Source organism: Mesoplodon densirostris, chromosome 10 (genome assembly GCF_025265405.1).
Source record: "Mesoplodon densirostris isolate mMesDen1 chromosome 10, mMesDen1 primary haplotype, whole genome shotgun sequence".
Taxonomy (NCBI): Eukaryota; Metazoa; Chordata; class Mammalia; order Artiodactyla; family Ziphiidae; genus Mesoplodon; species Mesoplodon densirostris.
Genome location: NC_082670.1, coordinates 69,947,873 through 69,966,496, shown reverse-complemented (window position 1 = coordinate 69,966,496; position 18,624 = coordinate 69,947,873). Strand labels below are relative to the sequence as shown.

The 18,624-nt window shown below is 42.5% G+C and overlaps 1 protein-coding gene across 15 annotated transcripts in view; it reads left to right on the top strand.

The window, feature by feature from the left end:
* MAP4 (microtubule associated protein 4) overlaps nt 1-18,624 on the top strand; it is a 176,087-nt gene that overhangs the window by 57,812 nt on the left and 99,651 nt on the right. For all 15 annotated transcript variants that reach the window (XM_060111181.1, XM_060111180.1, XM_060111179.1 and 12 more), the window contains one exon: nt 4,557-4,798. In XM_060111181.1, the coding sequence (XP_059967164.1) occupies nt 4,576-4,798 (223 nt within the window). In that variant the 5' untranslated portion in view covers nt 4,557-4,575. The remainder of the gene's footprint in view (nt 1-4,556; nt 4,799-18,624) is intronic.

Genomic DNA, 18,624 nt, shown 5'->3' with positions numbered 1-18,624 from the left:
GGCAGTGTTTTGAAAGGTGTTGAGCTTGCCTTTGGCATTGTCACCTCCCTTTCTCTTACCTCCTAGGGTCTCTGGGCCCACATACCTTCTCCCTACTTTGGTACCTTATCCAGGTCTGCTTTTTTCCCTGAAATATTCCATGTTGCTAAATTATGTCTCTTCCTTTTTATCCTAAAACCAGAAACTCAGACACTTCCAATGGAATTTATCTCTGGGGTTAGGAGGAAAGCTACTTGATAACTAAACTCACATAAGGTGGAATGATGGTCCTTCAAGGGGTGTATGTCCCTTTATCGCCCCCTTTAAATTGTGAAATAGGATTCTGTACTTTAAAAGAGAATGCTGGCTGCTGCATTGAATGAATCTTGGTAGAAGTTTGGCTAATGTGACCGAGTGAAATGAAAATATTACAGTGGTTATGAAAAGTGTGTGAAGGGCCTCCCTGGTGGCGCAAGTGGTTGAGAGTCCGCCTGCCGATGCAGGGGATACGGGTTCGTGCCCCGGTCTGGGAGGATCCCATATGCCGCGGAGCGGCTGGGCCCTTGAGCCATGGCCGCTGGGCCTGCGCGTCCGGAGCCTGCGCGTCCGGAGCCTGTGCTCCGCAACGGGGGAGGCCACAACAGTGAGAGGCCCGCATACCGCAAAAAAAAAAAAAAAAAAAAAAGAAAAGTGTGTGAGTATGTTGGTGGGAATTAGGCTTCTCTTCTTCCTTTTCATGAGTTTTCTTCCTCCAGTTTAGTTTCAAAGCAGCACCTTTGGTCAGGGGCGGGGATGCGGGGAGGTTAGTAAGGGAGGACAGAGGCAACAACAGGCCATTTGCAAACTAGAATGCTAATTTCTCATCAACCAGAATGAGCACAGATCCCAACTGAGTGACTATAGATATGACTGACCTAAAATTTTCACAAGGACTTCTGGGAGCTTGAAAACTTGCCCATACTTCTGTGCATTTAAGTTAGATATGAACACTATTTAATCTGTATAGACCTAGAAAATATTTTTAGTTCAGTAATTAATTCCGGAGTTTGTGATCTGAAGAAAACCATACAACAGAGAAGGCACTTGTGATCTCATTATGTATTCCTATTTATTCTTTATGAGCACATAGCTATTAATAGTAAAAGAATAGTCAAGAGGCCAAAATTCTCTTCTGTGCTTCATCATCATGTCCTGTCATTTCCTCTTGCCTTGGTTTACCTAGGTATTTTCAAAACGTTCTCACCAGATAGTCTCACATCAGGCATGAAGTCAGAATGAAAGATCAGATGTCCAGAGTGCTATGCTTGAAAACGGTACGCTCTTGGTGCCTGGTTAAATAATATGGGGCTAATTTTCTGGCAGAGTGGTGTCAAGTCTCCTTTGATGTTAGCCAGAACTGGGTGGAGTTTCTTAAGCTCCAGTCAGATTTGCTCAAGCAGGCACTGTGCACTGTGTAGTTGGTTTTTAGTCTCTCCCTTTGCCGAAAGGCTTTTTACCTTTTAATAAACCTGAACCCAGTTATAACTGAGAGTACTTGATGTATAAAATAATAGTCACACAGAGGATCTATATGAATTTTGTTTGTTTATTTCTAATTTAAGTGATGAAACTGAATTATAAGTAGCTTATAGAATAGTCAACCTCAAGAATCGTTTAACATACCACTCTCATTTTACAGCCTAGGGAACTCAGCCCCGGAAGGTGACTCACTCAAAACGATAGTGAGAATCAGACTGAACTAGTGAAGCATGGAAACTTCTTTAACCGGCTTTCGTTTCTTGCCTCCTATCAACAAATCCATTTAAAGTTAACAGAACAGGGAACTATATTCAGTATCTTGTAATAACCTATAACGGAAAAGAATCTGAAAAAGAATATGTATATAACTGAATCACTTTGCTGTACACCTGAAACATTGCAAATCAACTGTACTTAAATTAAAAAAAATCCAAACTCAGTTAATTTTCTCTGTTATCTATACAAATAGAGGAGGAAAAGCATAAATAGTCAATGAGAGAATTTTTAAAGTAGATACTTCTCATTAACAAGGGTATGTTTTTGAATTTTCCTGTATATCCAGGTTTGAGAAGAACACTGTGTCAAATCCGTTTGTCCATAAAATACATAACTAAACATTTTAAGGCATGAATAAATATTGTGACCTTAAATGATTCTGTTAAATGTGGGATGACATTCAGTCATGAAGTTATTAAGATCAATTCTGGAGCACTTGCAGAACCAGCTTAACAGATCTGTAGAGCCCCTAAGGAGTTTATTATACTTACACATATTTTAGAATAGAATAACTATAAAATTGAGTAGTCTTCTCTTTAATTTATTGAAAACTGGGGCTTTTTGGCTAAAAGCCAGTATTTTCACTTCCACTAGCTAGTATTGCTTTTACAAGGGTCATTTTCCATAAGTAGATTGTGTGTGTGTGTGTGTGTGTGTGTGTGCTTAAATCATACTTCTATTTATATGTGATGACATGAAAAGAATAGCTAAACTGTTTTGAGATACAGATACTTGGTGGTTGGATGCATGTACTGGGAGCCAAGTGACCTTCCCACTTCCAGCTGTCTAATTTTCTATCAATTTTACCCTCTTAGGCTGAATTTAAGCTGCTGTTCATATTCCATGAACCACATGTCAGCCCAGAAAATGATTTGGGAGGTTGGGAGGCGGGGAGGAGGGGAAAGATTACAGTGAATAAAAAGTTGCCCTTTGAGGGCTTCCCTGGTGGTGCAGTGGTTGAGAGTCCGCCTGCCGATGCAGGGGACACGGGTTCATGCCCCGGTCCGGGAAGATCCCACATGCCGCGGAGCGGCTGGGCCCATGAGCCATGGCCGCTGAGCCTGCGCGTCCGGAGCCTGTGCTCCGCAATGGGAGAGGCCACAACAGTGAGGGGCCGGCGTACCGCAAAAAAAAAAAAAAAAAAAGAATTGCTGGTTTTGTCTGTATTTTCACCAGTGTCATAAATTAGGAAAAGTCTGAGAAGATTGCATGAAGTAAGTGTCATAATTACATATTTCTAGGACAAATAAATCTGTTGGGCTCTTATTGTATGTTGTTAAAGATGGTACAGGTGTTCCTTACAAGTTCTCTTTGACAATGAAACTGCTTAATTATAGACATTCTTTATTGTTTTTTGTTCATAACAGCTTTCAAAGGCTAACTGGTAATAATAGCTATCATAGATAGAAAAGGGAAAAGCAGTTCCTCTTTATGGAACCCTTTGACATATGTCAGGCCTTTGCAAAGTTCTTTATTTTTTTATTTATTTTAGTCTTGGCTGTGTTGGGTCTTCGTTGCTGCGTGCGGGCTCTTCTCTGGTTGCGGCGAGTGGGAGCTACTCTTCCTTGTGGTGCGCGGGCTTCTCATTGTGGTGGCTTCCTCTGTCGTGGAGCACAGGCTCTAGGCGTGCGGGCTCAGTAGTTGTGGCTTGCGGGCTCTAGAGAACAGGCTCAGTAGTTGTGGCTTAGTTGCTCCGCAGCATGTGGGATCTTCCCGCACCAGGCTTAGTTGCTCCGCGACATGTGGGATCTTCCCGGAGCAGGGCTCGAACCCGCGTCCCCTGCATTGACAGGCAGATTCTTAACCACTGCTCCACCAGGGAAGTCCCCCATATACTTTTTTTTTTTTTTTTTTTTTGCCGTACGGGGGCCTCTCACTGTTGTGGCCTCTCCCGTTGCAGAGCACAGGCTCCGGATGCACAGGCTCAGCGGCCATGGCTCACGGGCCTAGCGGCTCCGCGGCATGTGGGATCCTCGCGGACCAGGGCACGAACCCGTGTCCCCTGCAAAGGCAGGCGGACTCCCAACCACTGTGCCACCAGGGAAGCCTCCCCATATACTTCTTAATTTCAGGTTATGTTTAAAAATTGAAAGCCTGGTGTTCTGCAAAGATGCTAATGTACGTGACCACAGAGAGGGACTGCCTCCCCTAGGTAATTCAGAGAACATTGTCTGTATTTTTCATGCCATCAGGGAACTAGTAAGAGTAGTTCAGTTGACAGAGCCATGTCCAAGTGATTCATGAAGCACTGCTTACCCCTACAAGATAAGGTCCATATTCCTAGTCCCTGGTAAAGAAAAGTGACTTCATTTGCCTGATAATAATGAACCGTTTTTTTAAAAAAATGGGAATATAACCTAATCTGACCTCCTTTTGTATATATTTTTAAGAATTATTCTGTGACATGATTTGGAAATTAAGATAAATGGAATAGTTGAAAGGGTTTTAAGACTTGAAATCAAAAGACCTGATTTGAATCTTACTGGCTGTAACCTTGGATAAATAGAGGGGTTTTTTTGCACTTCATTTTTCTTATTAATGAAAAGGACAAAATGGCACTTGCTCTATTTACCTCCCAGAGATGCAAGAAAAAGTGTTTACCTTGGGTAAGACTGTCTGTTACGGAGCTGTGATTTTCTAATCTATAAAATGGGGGAGGCTCTTTTAGCTCTAAAATTTTAGATTTTAATTCCTTTTTTGTTTAAAATGATGACAAGAGTTTCTAGGAATGTTTTTCCCTTTGCAGTTCTCATCATATGAAACATTTTTTCCCCCTTAACCAGGCAGTTGCAGTGGTGCAGAATGGCAGACCTCAGTCTTGCAGATGCATTAACAGAGCCACCTCCAGAAATTGAGGAAGAGATAAAACGGGACTTTATTGCCACACTGGAGGCAGAGGCCTTTGATGATGTTGTGGGAGAAACTGTTGGAAAAACAGACTATATTCCTCTACTGGATGTTGATGAGAAAACCGGGAATTCGGAGTCAAAGAAGAAACCATGCTCAGACACTAGCCAGGCTGAAGGTAAGTAATTAAGCCAGACTGGATAGATAGGTTCAGAAAGTAGATAAGGGATTACGCTTTGGGTCATAATCTTAGAAACCTTTGAGGAAACTGAACTGAGTTTTTTAGTATAGGCTAGTAACTTTCTCTTTATCTAAATTTCTTGGAAACCAAGGAGGTAGGTTCATTACCCTTCAGTAGAGCATGTGTTCTTGAAGCTGTAGATTACTCTTAACCCTAAAGTTTCTTCTATAATGTCTCAATGGCTATATAATTTGCCTCTTAATTTCCTAAATTAAACTGTCTGCTGTGCCTTTTCTTTGAAAGTAGCTTTGTAAAGTTAGATACTTTAAATTCTGTATTTATACCACGACAATCTGGAACAGAGTTAGATGCCACCTGTCTTTGAGAGTAATCCTAGGTCAGGATTAAAAAATGGGTTAAACCCTTTAAAAGAGATTTGCTGTCTTTATATATTGCTGGGTCAGATTTGCTAACATTTGAATGAGGATTTTTGCATCTATGTGCATGTGGGGTATTGGTCTGTTGTTTTCTTGTGAGGCCTTTGTCCGGTTTTAGAACTGAGGTCATGCTGACATCATAGAATGAGTTGGGAAGTGTTCCCTCCTATTCTGTTTTCTAGAACAGTTTGTGTTGAATTGATGTTTTTTTCTTTAATGTTTGACAGACTGTCAGTGAAGTCATCTGGATCTGGAGTTTTCTATGTCAAGTTTTTAACTAGGAATTCAGTTTGTTTAAGAGATACAGAACTGTTCAAGTTTTCTTTCTTTTCAAGTGAGCTTTGGTGTTTTGTATCTTTCAAGGAATTGGTCTGTTTCCTTTAAGTCATCGAATTAATGGAGATAAAATTATAATATTACCTTATTCTTTTAATGTCTGTAGGATCTCTTGTCATATCCTCTCTGTTTTCAATTCCTGCTTGTATCTTTTAATATTTCCTTCCTTCTGCTTACTTTTAGTTGATTTGCTCTTTTTCTAGTTTTTTAAGGTGGCAGCTTAGATAATTGATTTGAAACATTTCTTTTCTAAAATAAGCATTTTTTTAAAATTGAGATATAATTGACATAAAACATATTAGTTTCAGGTATACAACATAATGATTCAATATTTGTTTTCATTGTGAAATGATGACCACAAGTCTAGTTAACATCCATCACCACATATAGTTATGAATTTTTTTCCAATTGTGATGAGGATTTCTAATATCTACTCTCTTAGCAACTTTCAAATATAGTACAGTGTTATTATTAACTGTAGACACCACGCCATACATTGTATCCTCAGGACTTATTTGTTTTATAACTTTTTAATTTTATTTATTTTGACTCCTTTCACCCATTTGCCCACCCCCCACCTCTGGCAACCACCTAAAATAGGCTTTTTTTAAAAAAATTTACTTATTTTATTTTTGTCTGTGTTGGGGGTTTGTTGCGGTGCATGGGCTTTCTCTAGTTGCGGTGAGCAGGGGCAACTCTTCATTGCAGTGCGCGGGCTTCTCATTGTGGTGGCTTCTCTTGTTGCAGAGCACGGACTCTAGGCGCGCGGGCTTCAGTAGCTGCAGCATGTGGGTTCAGTAGTTGTGGCTCGTGGGCTCTAGAGCTCAGGCTCAGTAGTTGTGGCACACGGGCTTAGTTGCTCTGTGGCACGTGGTATCTTCCTGGACCAGGGCTTGAACCCATGTCCCCTGCATTGGCAGGTGAATTCCTAATCACTGTGCTGCCAGGGAAGTCCCTGAATATTTTTTAAAATACTGTTTTAACTCCAACATTGGCTTATTATATATATTTCTTTTAAAAATTGTTTTATATTTGACCTAGAGTTTACTGTGTATGTCAATTTCTTCCAGTTTGCCTTCCAGTAATATTCTACCATTTCATGTATAGTGTAAAATTCCATGCAAAATAGTAAATGTCCAGTTCCTCTGTCATTTTTTGTGTTATTGTCATACATATAATTTGACTTATGTTAGTTACTTACCTTGTTACTATTTTTGCTTTAGCTTGTCAATTATCTTTTAGAATGAATAAAAATATGGGGAAAATATACCTTTACTCTAATTTTTACCATTTTGGGCATTCTTCATTTCTTTGTATAGACCCAAATTTCTGTCTAGCACCATAGTCCTTCTGCCTGAAAAACTTGTAACACTTCTTCTCTTATAGTACAAACCTGCTTAGCAGTGAATTATCTCAGCTTTGTTTTATTTGAAAAACAAACCTTAAGTTTTGGAAGGTACTTTTTGCTAGGTGTCCTATTCTGTGTTAGTTTTTTCTTTCAGTAATTTAAAGGAAAATTAGTTGTCCTACTTGCATAGTTTCCTATGAGAAATCTGTTACAATCTTGATCATTGTTCTCCCCTCACCCCCGCCACCTTCAAGGCTATCTTTATCTTGGGTTTTTAGCAGTTTGAATGTGTTGTGTTTAGGTGATATTTTGTTATTTGTCCTTCTTGGCTTCTCTGAGCTTGATCTGTGCTTTGCCTCTTTCTTTCTCTCTTCTCCTTCTGGGATTCCAGTTACATTTTTGTTAGATTTTTGAGTATTGTCCCACAGTTCTTGGATGCTCTATTTTGGGTACTTTCTTTTCATTTATCTTCAAATTCCTTGATTTTTTTCCTGGTTGCGTTGAGTCTAATGATGAGCACTCAGTGGCATTCTTTATCTTTAATATCTTTACTGTTTTTAACTTCTAGCATTTCTGTTTGACTTTTAGAGTTTCCATCTCTCTGCTGAAATTATCCATCTATTAATGCATATTTCTATCTCTTCCACTATAGACTTTAACACATTAATCATAATTATTTTAAATGTCTGTCCAGTAATTTGAACATCTGGGTCATCTCTCAGTCTGATTATTTTGTCTCTTTATTGTTTTTTTCTGGTACTTTTTATGTGTATCTTAATTTTTGAGTGAATGCTGGACCTCACATGTAAAACAGTAGAGACTGAAATAAAATATTTATGCCTGGAAATGAGTGTATGGTCAGGCCACTCAAGATGGCTGTTCTCTTGCTCTCTGTACATTCCCTTCTCGACCAGTGCCTGCTTCACCTGTACCCTACTCACATGCCCAAACTTCCTACACTCTTGCCCCTGCTCCAGCTGGTGATTGTTTTTATCAAAGGCGTAATGAGGGGCGTGCCCCTCTGCTGGTTTCCCTGGTAACTAATGAACCCACCTGACATAATTCTCTTATAACTGGTAATCCTATGACTCCCTAACCCCTGCCGGCAGTGAAGACTGCTACCATGTCCTGCCTGCTGTCTGCCACACATGGTGGGGTGTTGCTCCAGGACCTTGCTTCAGCTGTGTAAGGTCCCCCATCCATTACACCATTGATGTCTCTGTTGCTGACTCTGGGCTTTTTCTTTGATTTTAGAGCTGGGCAAGCACAGACCTTGTAGGCCTGCGAGGTACAACCCAACAATGGGCAACTCTTTTCTTTTACTAGTTAATTAATACTTTCAAAGGGTTAAGTCAATTTAGGGCAGGGCTGAACTAGGGTTGGGCTTTGTTGTTGCTATGATGGTCTTCAGTGCACTACTGGCTTCAAATTCTTCCATTTCTGGTGCGTAGAGTAGGGACTGGGATGCTGGAAAGCTTTTCTCAAAAGTTCTTTTCTGGGGCTTCCCTGGTGGCGCAGTGGTTGAGAGTCCACCTGCCGATGCAGAGGACATGGGTTCGTGCCCCGGTCCGGGAAGATCCCATATGCCGCGGAGTGGCTGGGACCGTGAGCCATGGCCGCTGAGCCTGCGCATCCGGAGCCTGTGCTCTGCAACGGGAGAGGCCACAACAGTGAGAGGCCCGCGCACTGCAAGAAAAAAAAAAGTTCTTTTCTCAAAGTTCTTGTTCCACTCCTAGCTTTTGGCCCTGCTGTGCACCTGTGCCTCAGGAGGATTTCTCTCCATGCTCTCCCCTCCCTTATCAGAAGAGGGATACCCTGGTAGTGGGCAGGAGTTTTTTTATTTTTGTTTTTTGGTCTTGGTTTAGGCTCAGGCCTGTGTGCATGCATCTTGTGGTTGAGTCTTTTTCTCAGTCATATTATCCCTCTTACATGGATGGTGTTTTCAAAAGGTATTGGCATAGGATCCTGGGCTAGGGCTCCTTCTGGCTCCTCCCCTAGGGTAAGAGGGGGTTTTCTTGTTAACTTCTTCCCCAGCTGCAGTGGGTCTTCACCCGGGCCCTGGGGCTGACAGGGTTTGATACTCCTCCCCCAGCAGCTTAAAGCTTCTGTTTGCCTAGGAGAGAGGAGTCCTAGGGCCCAGGGCTTCTTGCCTTTGCTTTTAGTGGCAGCTTTTTCCAGGTCTGCACCACCTAGAGCAGCTCTCTGGTCCCCCCTCTGCCTCCAGTCTTTCTAACCTGCAAGTGGGTATGAACTCCTTTTGTGTCTGTGGATCCCAGGGACCCTTTACTCTCATGCTAGCCTTCACTTAGCCTTTAGCAAATCATTAAACTCTTTAGTTGAATTCTTCTCACCTGCTTGCATGGCACATGAGACATAGGAGAACCATTGCTTACCTCCCATATCTCCTTGAGGGGAATGTCTTTCTTTGGATTCCACACTACTTGGTTGCCCTAAAACCTCAGCTCTCTGGTGCGTTCGTTTTTGTAGTTGAGTTCGATTTTGTAGTTGATCTGGGTTTTTTGTTGTTGATAGGGTGGGAGTGACATTTCTTCTGGCTTTCTGTAGCCTGAGTGGAAGAGGAACTCCTGCTTCTTTTATATGTGCTTTATTTGGGGGGTGGAAGGGTAACCACAAGTGATCAGAAGAAATATTATTGAGAGTTTAAAATCAAATTATATCCGTATAAATATTTACTCTGAGAAAAAAATTGGATTCGTTAATGGAAAATGGAAATGTCTGTTCTCTTTTAATCCGTAACGGTCAGTGGAGTTGTTTGTCCTTTGATTAACCTAAAAGGAACACTTTAGTTGGAAGAAAGGAAATGGTACAGAGTAAATATTTTAATAACTTGAGTCATGACTAAGATACTCTTCCCATCCGCATTAACTTACCCTCATCAGTCATAGGTGGAGGAAGCTTGCTCCTTTTCATTTAAAATCTTCCTTTAGCTGTGTGTGGCTCCTACCACCTGGGACTCAGCTTAGGTGGGTGAGGATAATGAGATAGATGGTAGCAGTAGATTTTCTCGTGGTTCATCTTGGGTGACTTGATCTATGTACCCTGAACTTGACCCAAGAGGAGGAGAATTTTTTTTTTTTTAGGAGTTTATTAATTAATTAATTAATTTTTGCTGTGTTGGGTCTTCGCTCCTGTGTGAGGGCTTTCTCTAGTTGTGGCAAGCGGGGGCCACTCTTCATCGTGGTGTGCGGGCCTCTCACTATCGCGGCCTCTCTTGAGGAGCACAGGCTCCAGACGCCCAGGCTCAATAGTTGTGGCTCACGGGCCTAGTCGCTCCACGGCATGTGGGATCTTCCCGGACCAGGGCTCGAACCCGTGTCCCCTGCATTAGCAGGCAGACTCCCAACCACTGCACCACCAGGGAAGCCCCGGAGGAGAATTTTTTTTTTTTTTTTCAAACTGTATCCAGCTTTATTAAAGATACTTTTCATAAACAATCATGGTATTTCAGGCAGGACATGGGCAGACAATCGTTAACAGTATACAACAACTTTCAAACTCCCTTTTGCAATGGACTACCAAAATCAGAAAGCCACTATAAAACCCCATTAAGTCTTCATGTGATGCTCTGAACAGGGAAAGTTTAGAGTGAGGGTTGACATTTCACATTTAGTATGTTGTTTAACAACTTTTCACAAGCCGACCCTGACTTTCAGGAAATGGAAATGAAAATGGCAAAAGTATCAATCTGAAGATCCACAATCTAAAAAAGGAACCGCTGCTCTTTTGAGGGACACCATCTCAATGGTGACAATGCAAAGTCCAGATTGCCTGACATACTGGTAACCAATTTTGGGGGGTCAGGTTCCAACAGGTCTCTGGGTTAAGGGAGTCAAGTCTATGCTGAAGGTGGAGAGGGAGAAGAGGACGTAAAAACTAATTTTCGTTTCTCCACACCACAAGGCATTTGTGCCAAGGTGGCTACTGTGTGTCAATATCAAGGAACCCCTCCGTCCTGGGAACCAAGAGGAAGTCTCTCAAAACCAGACGGGAAAGGTTTTTTTTTTCCCCATGTCAATCCAGCTTCAGAGACAATCTATTAGTGACATGTGCTCTTCCCCCAAAAAACAACAATGAAGTGTTCTGTATGCTAACAACATAGCTTAAAAAAAAAAAAAGTAAAACAAAATTCTGCATTTTTATAAAACTTGATAAAAAATAGTATTTCAAACTGTACAGTCACCAGAAGTACACAGTTATCAAAAATGCACACTTCACTTGGCATCTCCAGCACCTTCAGCTTTCTGTGCCTGGTCTGTTTTGGCAACTCCGTTTTCTGCAGGGTTATTCCCATCCTTGCCAGCATCAGCTTTCCCCTTTTTCCCTTTGGGTACCTTCTCTCCCTTCTTTGCAGGGGCCTTTTTAGGCTTGGGCTCTGGCTTTGGAGGAGCAGGTTTTTTGTAAAGTTTGTGGCGGGCTTTCCATTAGAACTTCATATCTTCAGAAACCCACTCAAGTAACACTCGGAAGTGTCCCACTTTGGCTACAGCCATCACAATTTCAGAACCAGCAAATTCCAAATGGGCAAGAGTCCATAGCAGAGTAAGTCATTCAATACCAGCCAAGCAGATAACCTTGCAGATCTTCTCTGTGGTTCATCCTTCACCTTGGTTTTATCTCCTTTAGCATCCCCTTCAGCAAATCCTCAGTTTGTAGCATCCCCAGCTCCTATGCAAATCCCCGAAGTACTCAGAAAGCTCTAGGAACGCTGTTATGTGTCAGCCTCACAGCCGGTCTGGCTCATAACGCGCAGGGACGGCGGGGCCCCGCGAAGCGCACGCAAAGCTGGAGCGAGGCGCGCGGAGCGCAGCCCGCGCCGCCGCGCCAGGCAGCCCGGAGGAGAATTTTTAAGAAACTGTTTTGCTTATAAAAATTATTAAGTTTTTCCTGCTGATATTTTTAATATTTGAATAACCTGTAATTAACCTTCTTAACCACTGCGCCACCAGGGAAGCCCCATCACTGGTGCTCTTGATGTGATTTTACAACAGGCTAACTTAGGCCAACTACTGGAAATTTATCAACCAGCTTCCTGCATCTAGATATAGAAAGGTTAGTTAAGTGGGTTACACATAATGGAACTCTCTGGGCAGTGGTGTTTTTATTTCTTTTAATTATTATACACCTACTGTAATTGCCCTTAGCTTTAAAATGAGAGAGAAGGAAAGTGAGACTGCCTTTATGGCACTTAGCACAAAGTAGGAAATGTTGCTTTTTTTCCCCCCAGGTATAGTTCTTGCCCCAAACCTGGAAAAAAAATGATTTCTCCAAGAAACTATGATATTTCAAGTTTACAGTGTGGGTGCTAGGGATACCTTTTCTGTACTATATTCTTTCCCATTTTACCCCCATTTAGTTGTGAGTCTAAAAGTATTTTCCCATAGCATTGCCGCCATAAAATACCTAAATAGGGCTTCTCTGGTGGCGCAATGGTTGAGAGTCCGCCTGCCAATGCAGGGGACGCGGGTTCGTGCCCCGGTCCGGGCAGATCCCACATGCCGCGGAGCGGCTAGGCCCGTGAGCCACGGCCGCTGAGCCTGCGCGTCCAGAGCCTGTGCTCCGCGACGGGAGAGGCTACGGTGGTGAGAGGCCCGCATACCGCAAAAAAAAAAAAAAAACCAACCTAAATAGCCAAATACCTAGAAATGAAACTGTTTTTAAACTTCTTCTAAAAATGCCTGTCTCCTTGGGAAACAATTCTCAAGATACTTTTTCAGAACATATGTATTACTTTTTTTTTCCTTCAGAAATGTTATCTTCCTAATACTTGTTCATTATCAGCTCTGTATGGCTCTGTTTTCAAGGCTAGGAAGACAAAAGACAGAAGCTTTCTCTCAGCTGTAACAGTATAACTTCTGTCACTCTTGTTCATTCAAAACATTGTCACAGATGTTTGAATGAACATCTGATACATTGTTGACCCTTAAACACAAATAGTTGGCAAATTTGTGGGTAAGCCACTTAATTTTTCTGTACTCCATGTGCTTAGATAGAGCAATTATGATACTGAGAGGATACTTACTCCCCAACATTCCAGGAGGTTTTTGAGGCTAAGAACTTATTTCTATAGAATGTTTTAATCTTAGGACAGTGGTTCTCAAAGTATGGTTCTTGGACCAGCAGTATCACTTGGGACCTTGTTCAAAATTCAATTCTTAGGCAAACGCTGGGGATAGGACTTAGCAATTGGCTTTTTTTTTAAATTTATATTTATTTATGGCTGTGTTGGTTCTTCATTGCTGCACGCGGGCTTTCTCTAATTGGGGAGAGCAGGGGGCTATTCTTTGTTGCTGTGCGCAGGCTTCTCATCGCGGTGGCTTCTCTTGTTGCGGAGCTCGGGCTCTAGGCGCGTGGGCTTCATTTCAGTAGTTGTGGCACGTGGGCTCAGTAGTTGTGGCGCGCGGGCTCTAGAGCGCAGGCTCCCTAGTTATGGTGCTCGGGCTTAGTTGCTCTGCGGTATGTGGGATCTTCCCGGACCAGGGCTTGAACCGGTGTCCCCTGCGTTGGCAGGCGGATTCTTAACCACTGAGCCATCCGGGAAGTCCCAGCAATCTGTTTTTTAAACAAGCCCTTGCAAGTGACTTGGATGCATGTCCATGACTGAGAAACTTTGATCCTGGAGAAAGGTCCTAAGTAAGTCCTGGGAAGGATTATAACTAGATACTACAGAACTTTTCCTTGTTCAACTGACTGGGGCTTTCTGTTGTGGAGCTTTGTAACTACCTTCATTGGCCACCAGAGGGCGATGTTGGTACAAGCCTGACTTTTACACAAGAAGGAGGCCATGCATTGAGACCATGCTGAAGCCTCCCCATTTTGCCCAAAGCGCACTCACTGTGTGTCTCTTCTTCACAGCACACGTGCCCTCTCACCTTCTTCCTACTTCCCTTCTCTGCCAAATTGATTTGCCAGTGGTGGGACTCTGAAATCCCACTGCTGGGAAAGAGAAGAGATTGCAGGAGAAGAGATTAAAAAAAAAAAAAAGTAAATTTCAATATCCTTATATCTCAGAGCAAGTGATTAGTTTAAAAAACTTGTGTTGGGCCTCCCTGGTGGCGCGGTGGTTGAGAGTCCGCCTGCCGGTGCGGGGGACGCGGGTTCGTGCCCCGATCCCGGAGGATCCCACGTGCCGCGGAGCGGCTGGGCCCGCGAGCCATGGCCGCGGAGCCTGTGTGTCCGGAGCCTGTGCTCCGCGACGGGGGAGGCCACGGCAGTGAGAGGCCCGCGTACAGCAAAAAAAAAAAAAAAAAAAAAAAAACTTGTGTTGTTTTCAGTGCTGTATGTATTTAGCTGAGAAAGTTTTCACTTCATGAAATAGGAGTCTGTCCCTCTGGGATATCAGAAAGAAGACAGTATAGCACCTTTCGAATGAGGACATACCCTACTGCGTATGTCCAGTAGGGTACGTCTAATCATTTCCAATTATTAGAGCCCAAGCCTTATCTCCAGAGAAGTATGCAAAGCTTTTTCCTACTCTAAAACCTAATTGTTTTTATGTTGTAATGTTTTTATTCTTCTCTTCTGAGCGTAGATTTTGAGATCGTTAGGTGTTATGTGTATGGTAGAATCTCTATCTCCCTTTTATTTTCTTCTAACCTCCTTGTGTTGCTTTTATTTTATTCTGGTAAATTGCTTATTTCTTAGTCTTGCAGTTATTACCTAGTCTGGTAATGTCATTTAAATGGGTTTTATATAAGGCAAAAGTAAATTAATTTCAGTGTTCTCTTGAGGTTACTTTGTAGTTTAGTGATCAATCTACAGTCAACAATCTATAATTGTTCTATAGGTAGGTCAATATAGTTGATCAATCTACAGTTAAACAACAATGAGAATAATAATAGTTAACATGTACTTAACACTGTGCAATTGCCACGGTGCTGCCTCCAGTGTTATTGTGTTTAGTCCTCTTGGTGACCATGGGAAGTAGATATTATCCCGTCTTTCAGGTGAGGCTATTCAGGCTTAGGGAGCACAAGGGAATTGCATTTGATCATTTAGTTTATAGTGACAGAACCACAACCTGAACCCAGATCTTTTTTTTTTTTTTTTTTTTTGCGGTACACGGGCCTCTTACTGTTGTGGCCTCTCCCGTTGCGGAGCACAGGCTCCGGACGCGCAGGCCCAGTGGCCATGGCTCACGGGCCCAGCTGCTCTGCGTCATGTGGGATCTTCCCAGACTGGGGCGCAAACCCGTGTCCCATGCATCGGCAGGCGGACTCTCAACCACTGTGCCACCAGGGAAGCCCTGAACCCAGATCTTATGATTTTTATTTTTTTATTTTTATTTTTATTTTTTTATTTTATTTTTTTTTGCGGTATGCGGGCCTCTCACTGTTGTGGCCTCCCCCGTTGCGGAGCACAGGCTCCGGACGCGCAGGCTCCGGACGCGCAGGCTCAGCGGCCATGGCTCACGGGCCCAGCCGCTCCGCGGCACATGGGATCCTCCCAGACCGGGGCACGAACCCGTATCCCCTGCATCGGCAGGCGGACTCTCAACCACTTGCGCCACCAGGGAGGCCCTCTTATGATTTTTAAACCCCATGTTCTTTCTGTGAACCCTTACCATCTTCCTGAATGCATACTTTCTGATTGATTTAATGTCTCATAGATAACTATTTTTCAAAACTAAATGTTCACTTATTTAGATCAAAAGGCAGAATTATTAGACCTATAAACATTATGTTCAGGAAATGTAAATGGGAGTCTTATTTGCATAAAGAGCATGTACTTGAGGACTCTGCTACTAATTCATATGAATTTATAAAATCTTCCGCTTTCCTAGACAGCTATTTCACATCTTCTCTCTGTTCAGACCTCCAGCACTTGCTTTCCTGTTCATATTCTCAGCTGATGACTTTTAGAACAGATAATCAGTAAACTCAATCAAAAGAGAGTTTATGCACCCCCCCATCTCCTAAACTACTTTTATCTGTGCCCTTTACTCTGCTATTACTTTTATTGTCATGAGTGAACTGCTCATGCTCTCACTCAAGGGTACTGCTATAGCAGTTGTCTCTTCTGTCTCCTGCATCATCAGTTCCTCTCTTCAGCTGGGCCATTCATCAGCATCAAACATACCATAATTTTTTCCTTCATAAAAAATCCTATCTCAGTCTATGTCTATCTCATTTACTTTCTTTTATTCTGTTCCTTCTTTGAAAAAGGTGTATCTACTCCCTAATCCCAATTCCTTTCCTCTCATTCTTTCTTCTGTTTACAAAATTATTTATTTATTTATTTGGTTTTTCTGGGTGTTAGTTGAGGCTCACCAGCTCCTTAGTTGTGGCACGCGAACTCTTAATTGTGGCATGCGAACTCTTAGTTGTGGCATGCAAACTCTTAGTTGTGGCATGCATGTGGGATCTAGTTCCCTGACCAGGGATTGAACCTGGGTCGCCTGCATTGGGAACGCGGAGTCTTAACCACTGCACCACCAAGGAAGCCCCCCTTTCATTCTCTCTTGAACCCACTCCCATCTGACTTTAACCCACACCATGTCACCCAGCTGCTCCTTTGAAGGTATACATTGCCAAGGATGAATCCAGGATGACTCAAGGTTTTGGCCTGAGCAACCAAAAGGAAGGAATTGTCATCTTGTAAGATTGGGAAGGCTGTAGAAGGAGTAGATTTTGAGGGAAAGGTAAGAATTTCAGCTTATCTGATAGTGGAGAAGATACCTAGTCGAGAGCAGTAGGCAGCTAGATAAGAGAGTCTGGAATTGAGAGGAGAGTTCTGGGCTAAAGATACATATCAGGAGGTTGATGATAAAGCATTGGCTAAAGGTGGTCTTCTACAAAAAATCCTTTACGAATGGGTTTAGATGTAATCTTCCAAGAACATTCCCTGACTTCCCTCTCCCATCTTCTCCCACAACCCCCTTTATCTTTTCGTCTTCCCCTTGGTAAGTGCCTTTCTTCCCTGAACCTTCCTTTCTCATGGCACTTGTAAGGTCATAGTTAAGCTATTTGTTGTCTCACACTTAAGCTACTCTAGAGTAGGGATAGTGTTTTGTTTATTTTTATATTCCTGCAGAATGACACATTTAGGAAAAGCAAAGAGGCACAGAATAGTTCAGAGTTTACCAGCAACCTCAAGTTGCACAGTGATAAGAAAACAGAGGTCAAAATGACAAGTGAGACAAGTGACAGGGTGGAACATGGAGAAGCACATCCAGTGACATCATGCAGAGTCTCACAGTCTGTGGGGAGATAAGGTGGGACTGGGAAACATGGTCAGATATGCGTTAAAGAGAGATCACTGCTCTTGGCACATGGTAGATATACAATCATTGCTCGTTAAACTGAATTGAAGTCATTTTATCTGTTATTGAACTAGAATCATTTTGTTCAGGTTTGGGTTATGTTAATGTGCAGACTAGCAAGTAATGAATGTCTACAAACTAAAGTGGTAGGTCTTGGGACTTCCATGGTGGCGCAGTGGTTAAGAATCCACCTGCCAATGCTCAACATCACTAATCATTAGAGAAATGCAAATCAAAACTACAATGAGGTTTCACCTCACACCAGTCAGAATGGGCATCATCAAAAAATCTACAAATAATAAATGCTGGAGAGGGTGTGGAGAAAAGGGAACCCTCTTGCCCTGTTGGTGGGAATATAAATTGATACAGCCACTATGGAGATCAGTATGGAGATTCCTTAAAAAAGTATAAATAGAACTACCATATGACCCAGCAATCCCACTACTGGGCATATACCCTGAGAAAACCATAATTCAAAATGAGTCATGTTACCACAATGTTCACTGCAGCTCTATTTACAATGGCCAGGACATGGAAGCAACCTAAGTGCCCAATGACAGATGAATGGATAGAGAACATATGGCACATACAGACAATGGAATATTAGCCATAAAAAGAAATGAAATTGAGTTATTTGTAGTGAGGATGGACCTAGAGTCTGTCATACAGAGTGAGTAAGTCAGAAAGAGAAAAACAAATACCGTATGCTAATACATATATATGGAATCTAAAAAAAAAAAAAAAAAAAGGTTCTGATGAACCTAGGGGCAGGACGGGAATAAAGACGCAGATGTAGAGAATGGACTTGGGGACACGGAAGGGTAAAGGTAAGCTGGGATGTAGTGAGATAGTGGCATTGACATATATACATTACCAAATGTAAGATAGATAGCTAGTAGGAGGCAGCTGCATAGCACAGGGAGCTCAGCTTGGAGCTTTGTGATCACCTAAAGGGGTGACATAGGAAGGGTGGGAGGGAAATGCAGGAGGGAGGGGATATGGGGATATATAGCTGATACACTTTGTAATACCACAGAAACTAACACAACATTGTAAAGCAATTACACTCTAATACAGATGTTAAAAAAAAAAATCCGCCTGCCAATGCAGGGGATGTGGGTATGATCCCTGGTCTGCGAAGATCCCACATGCCACGAAACAGCTAAGCCCGTGCACCACAACTACTGAGCCTGCGCTCTAGAGCCCGCGAGCCACAACTACTGAAGCCCGCGTGCCTAGAGCCTGTGCTCCACAACAAGAGAATCCACTGCAATGAGAAGCCTGCGCACCACAACAAAGAGTAGCACCCACTCGCTGCAGCTAGAGAAAGCCGTGCACAGCAATGAAGACCCAATGCAGCCAAAGATAGATAGGTAGATAAAAAATAAATAAAAAATGGTCCACATAAAAAAAAAAACCCTTA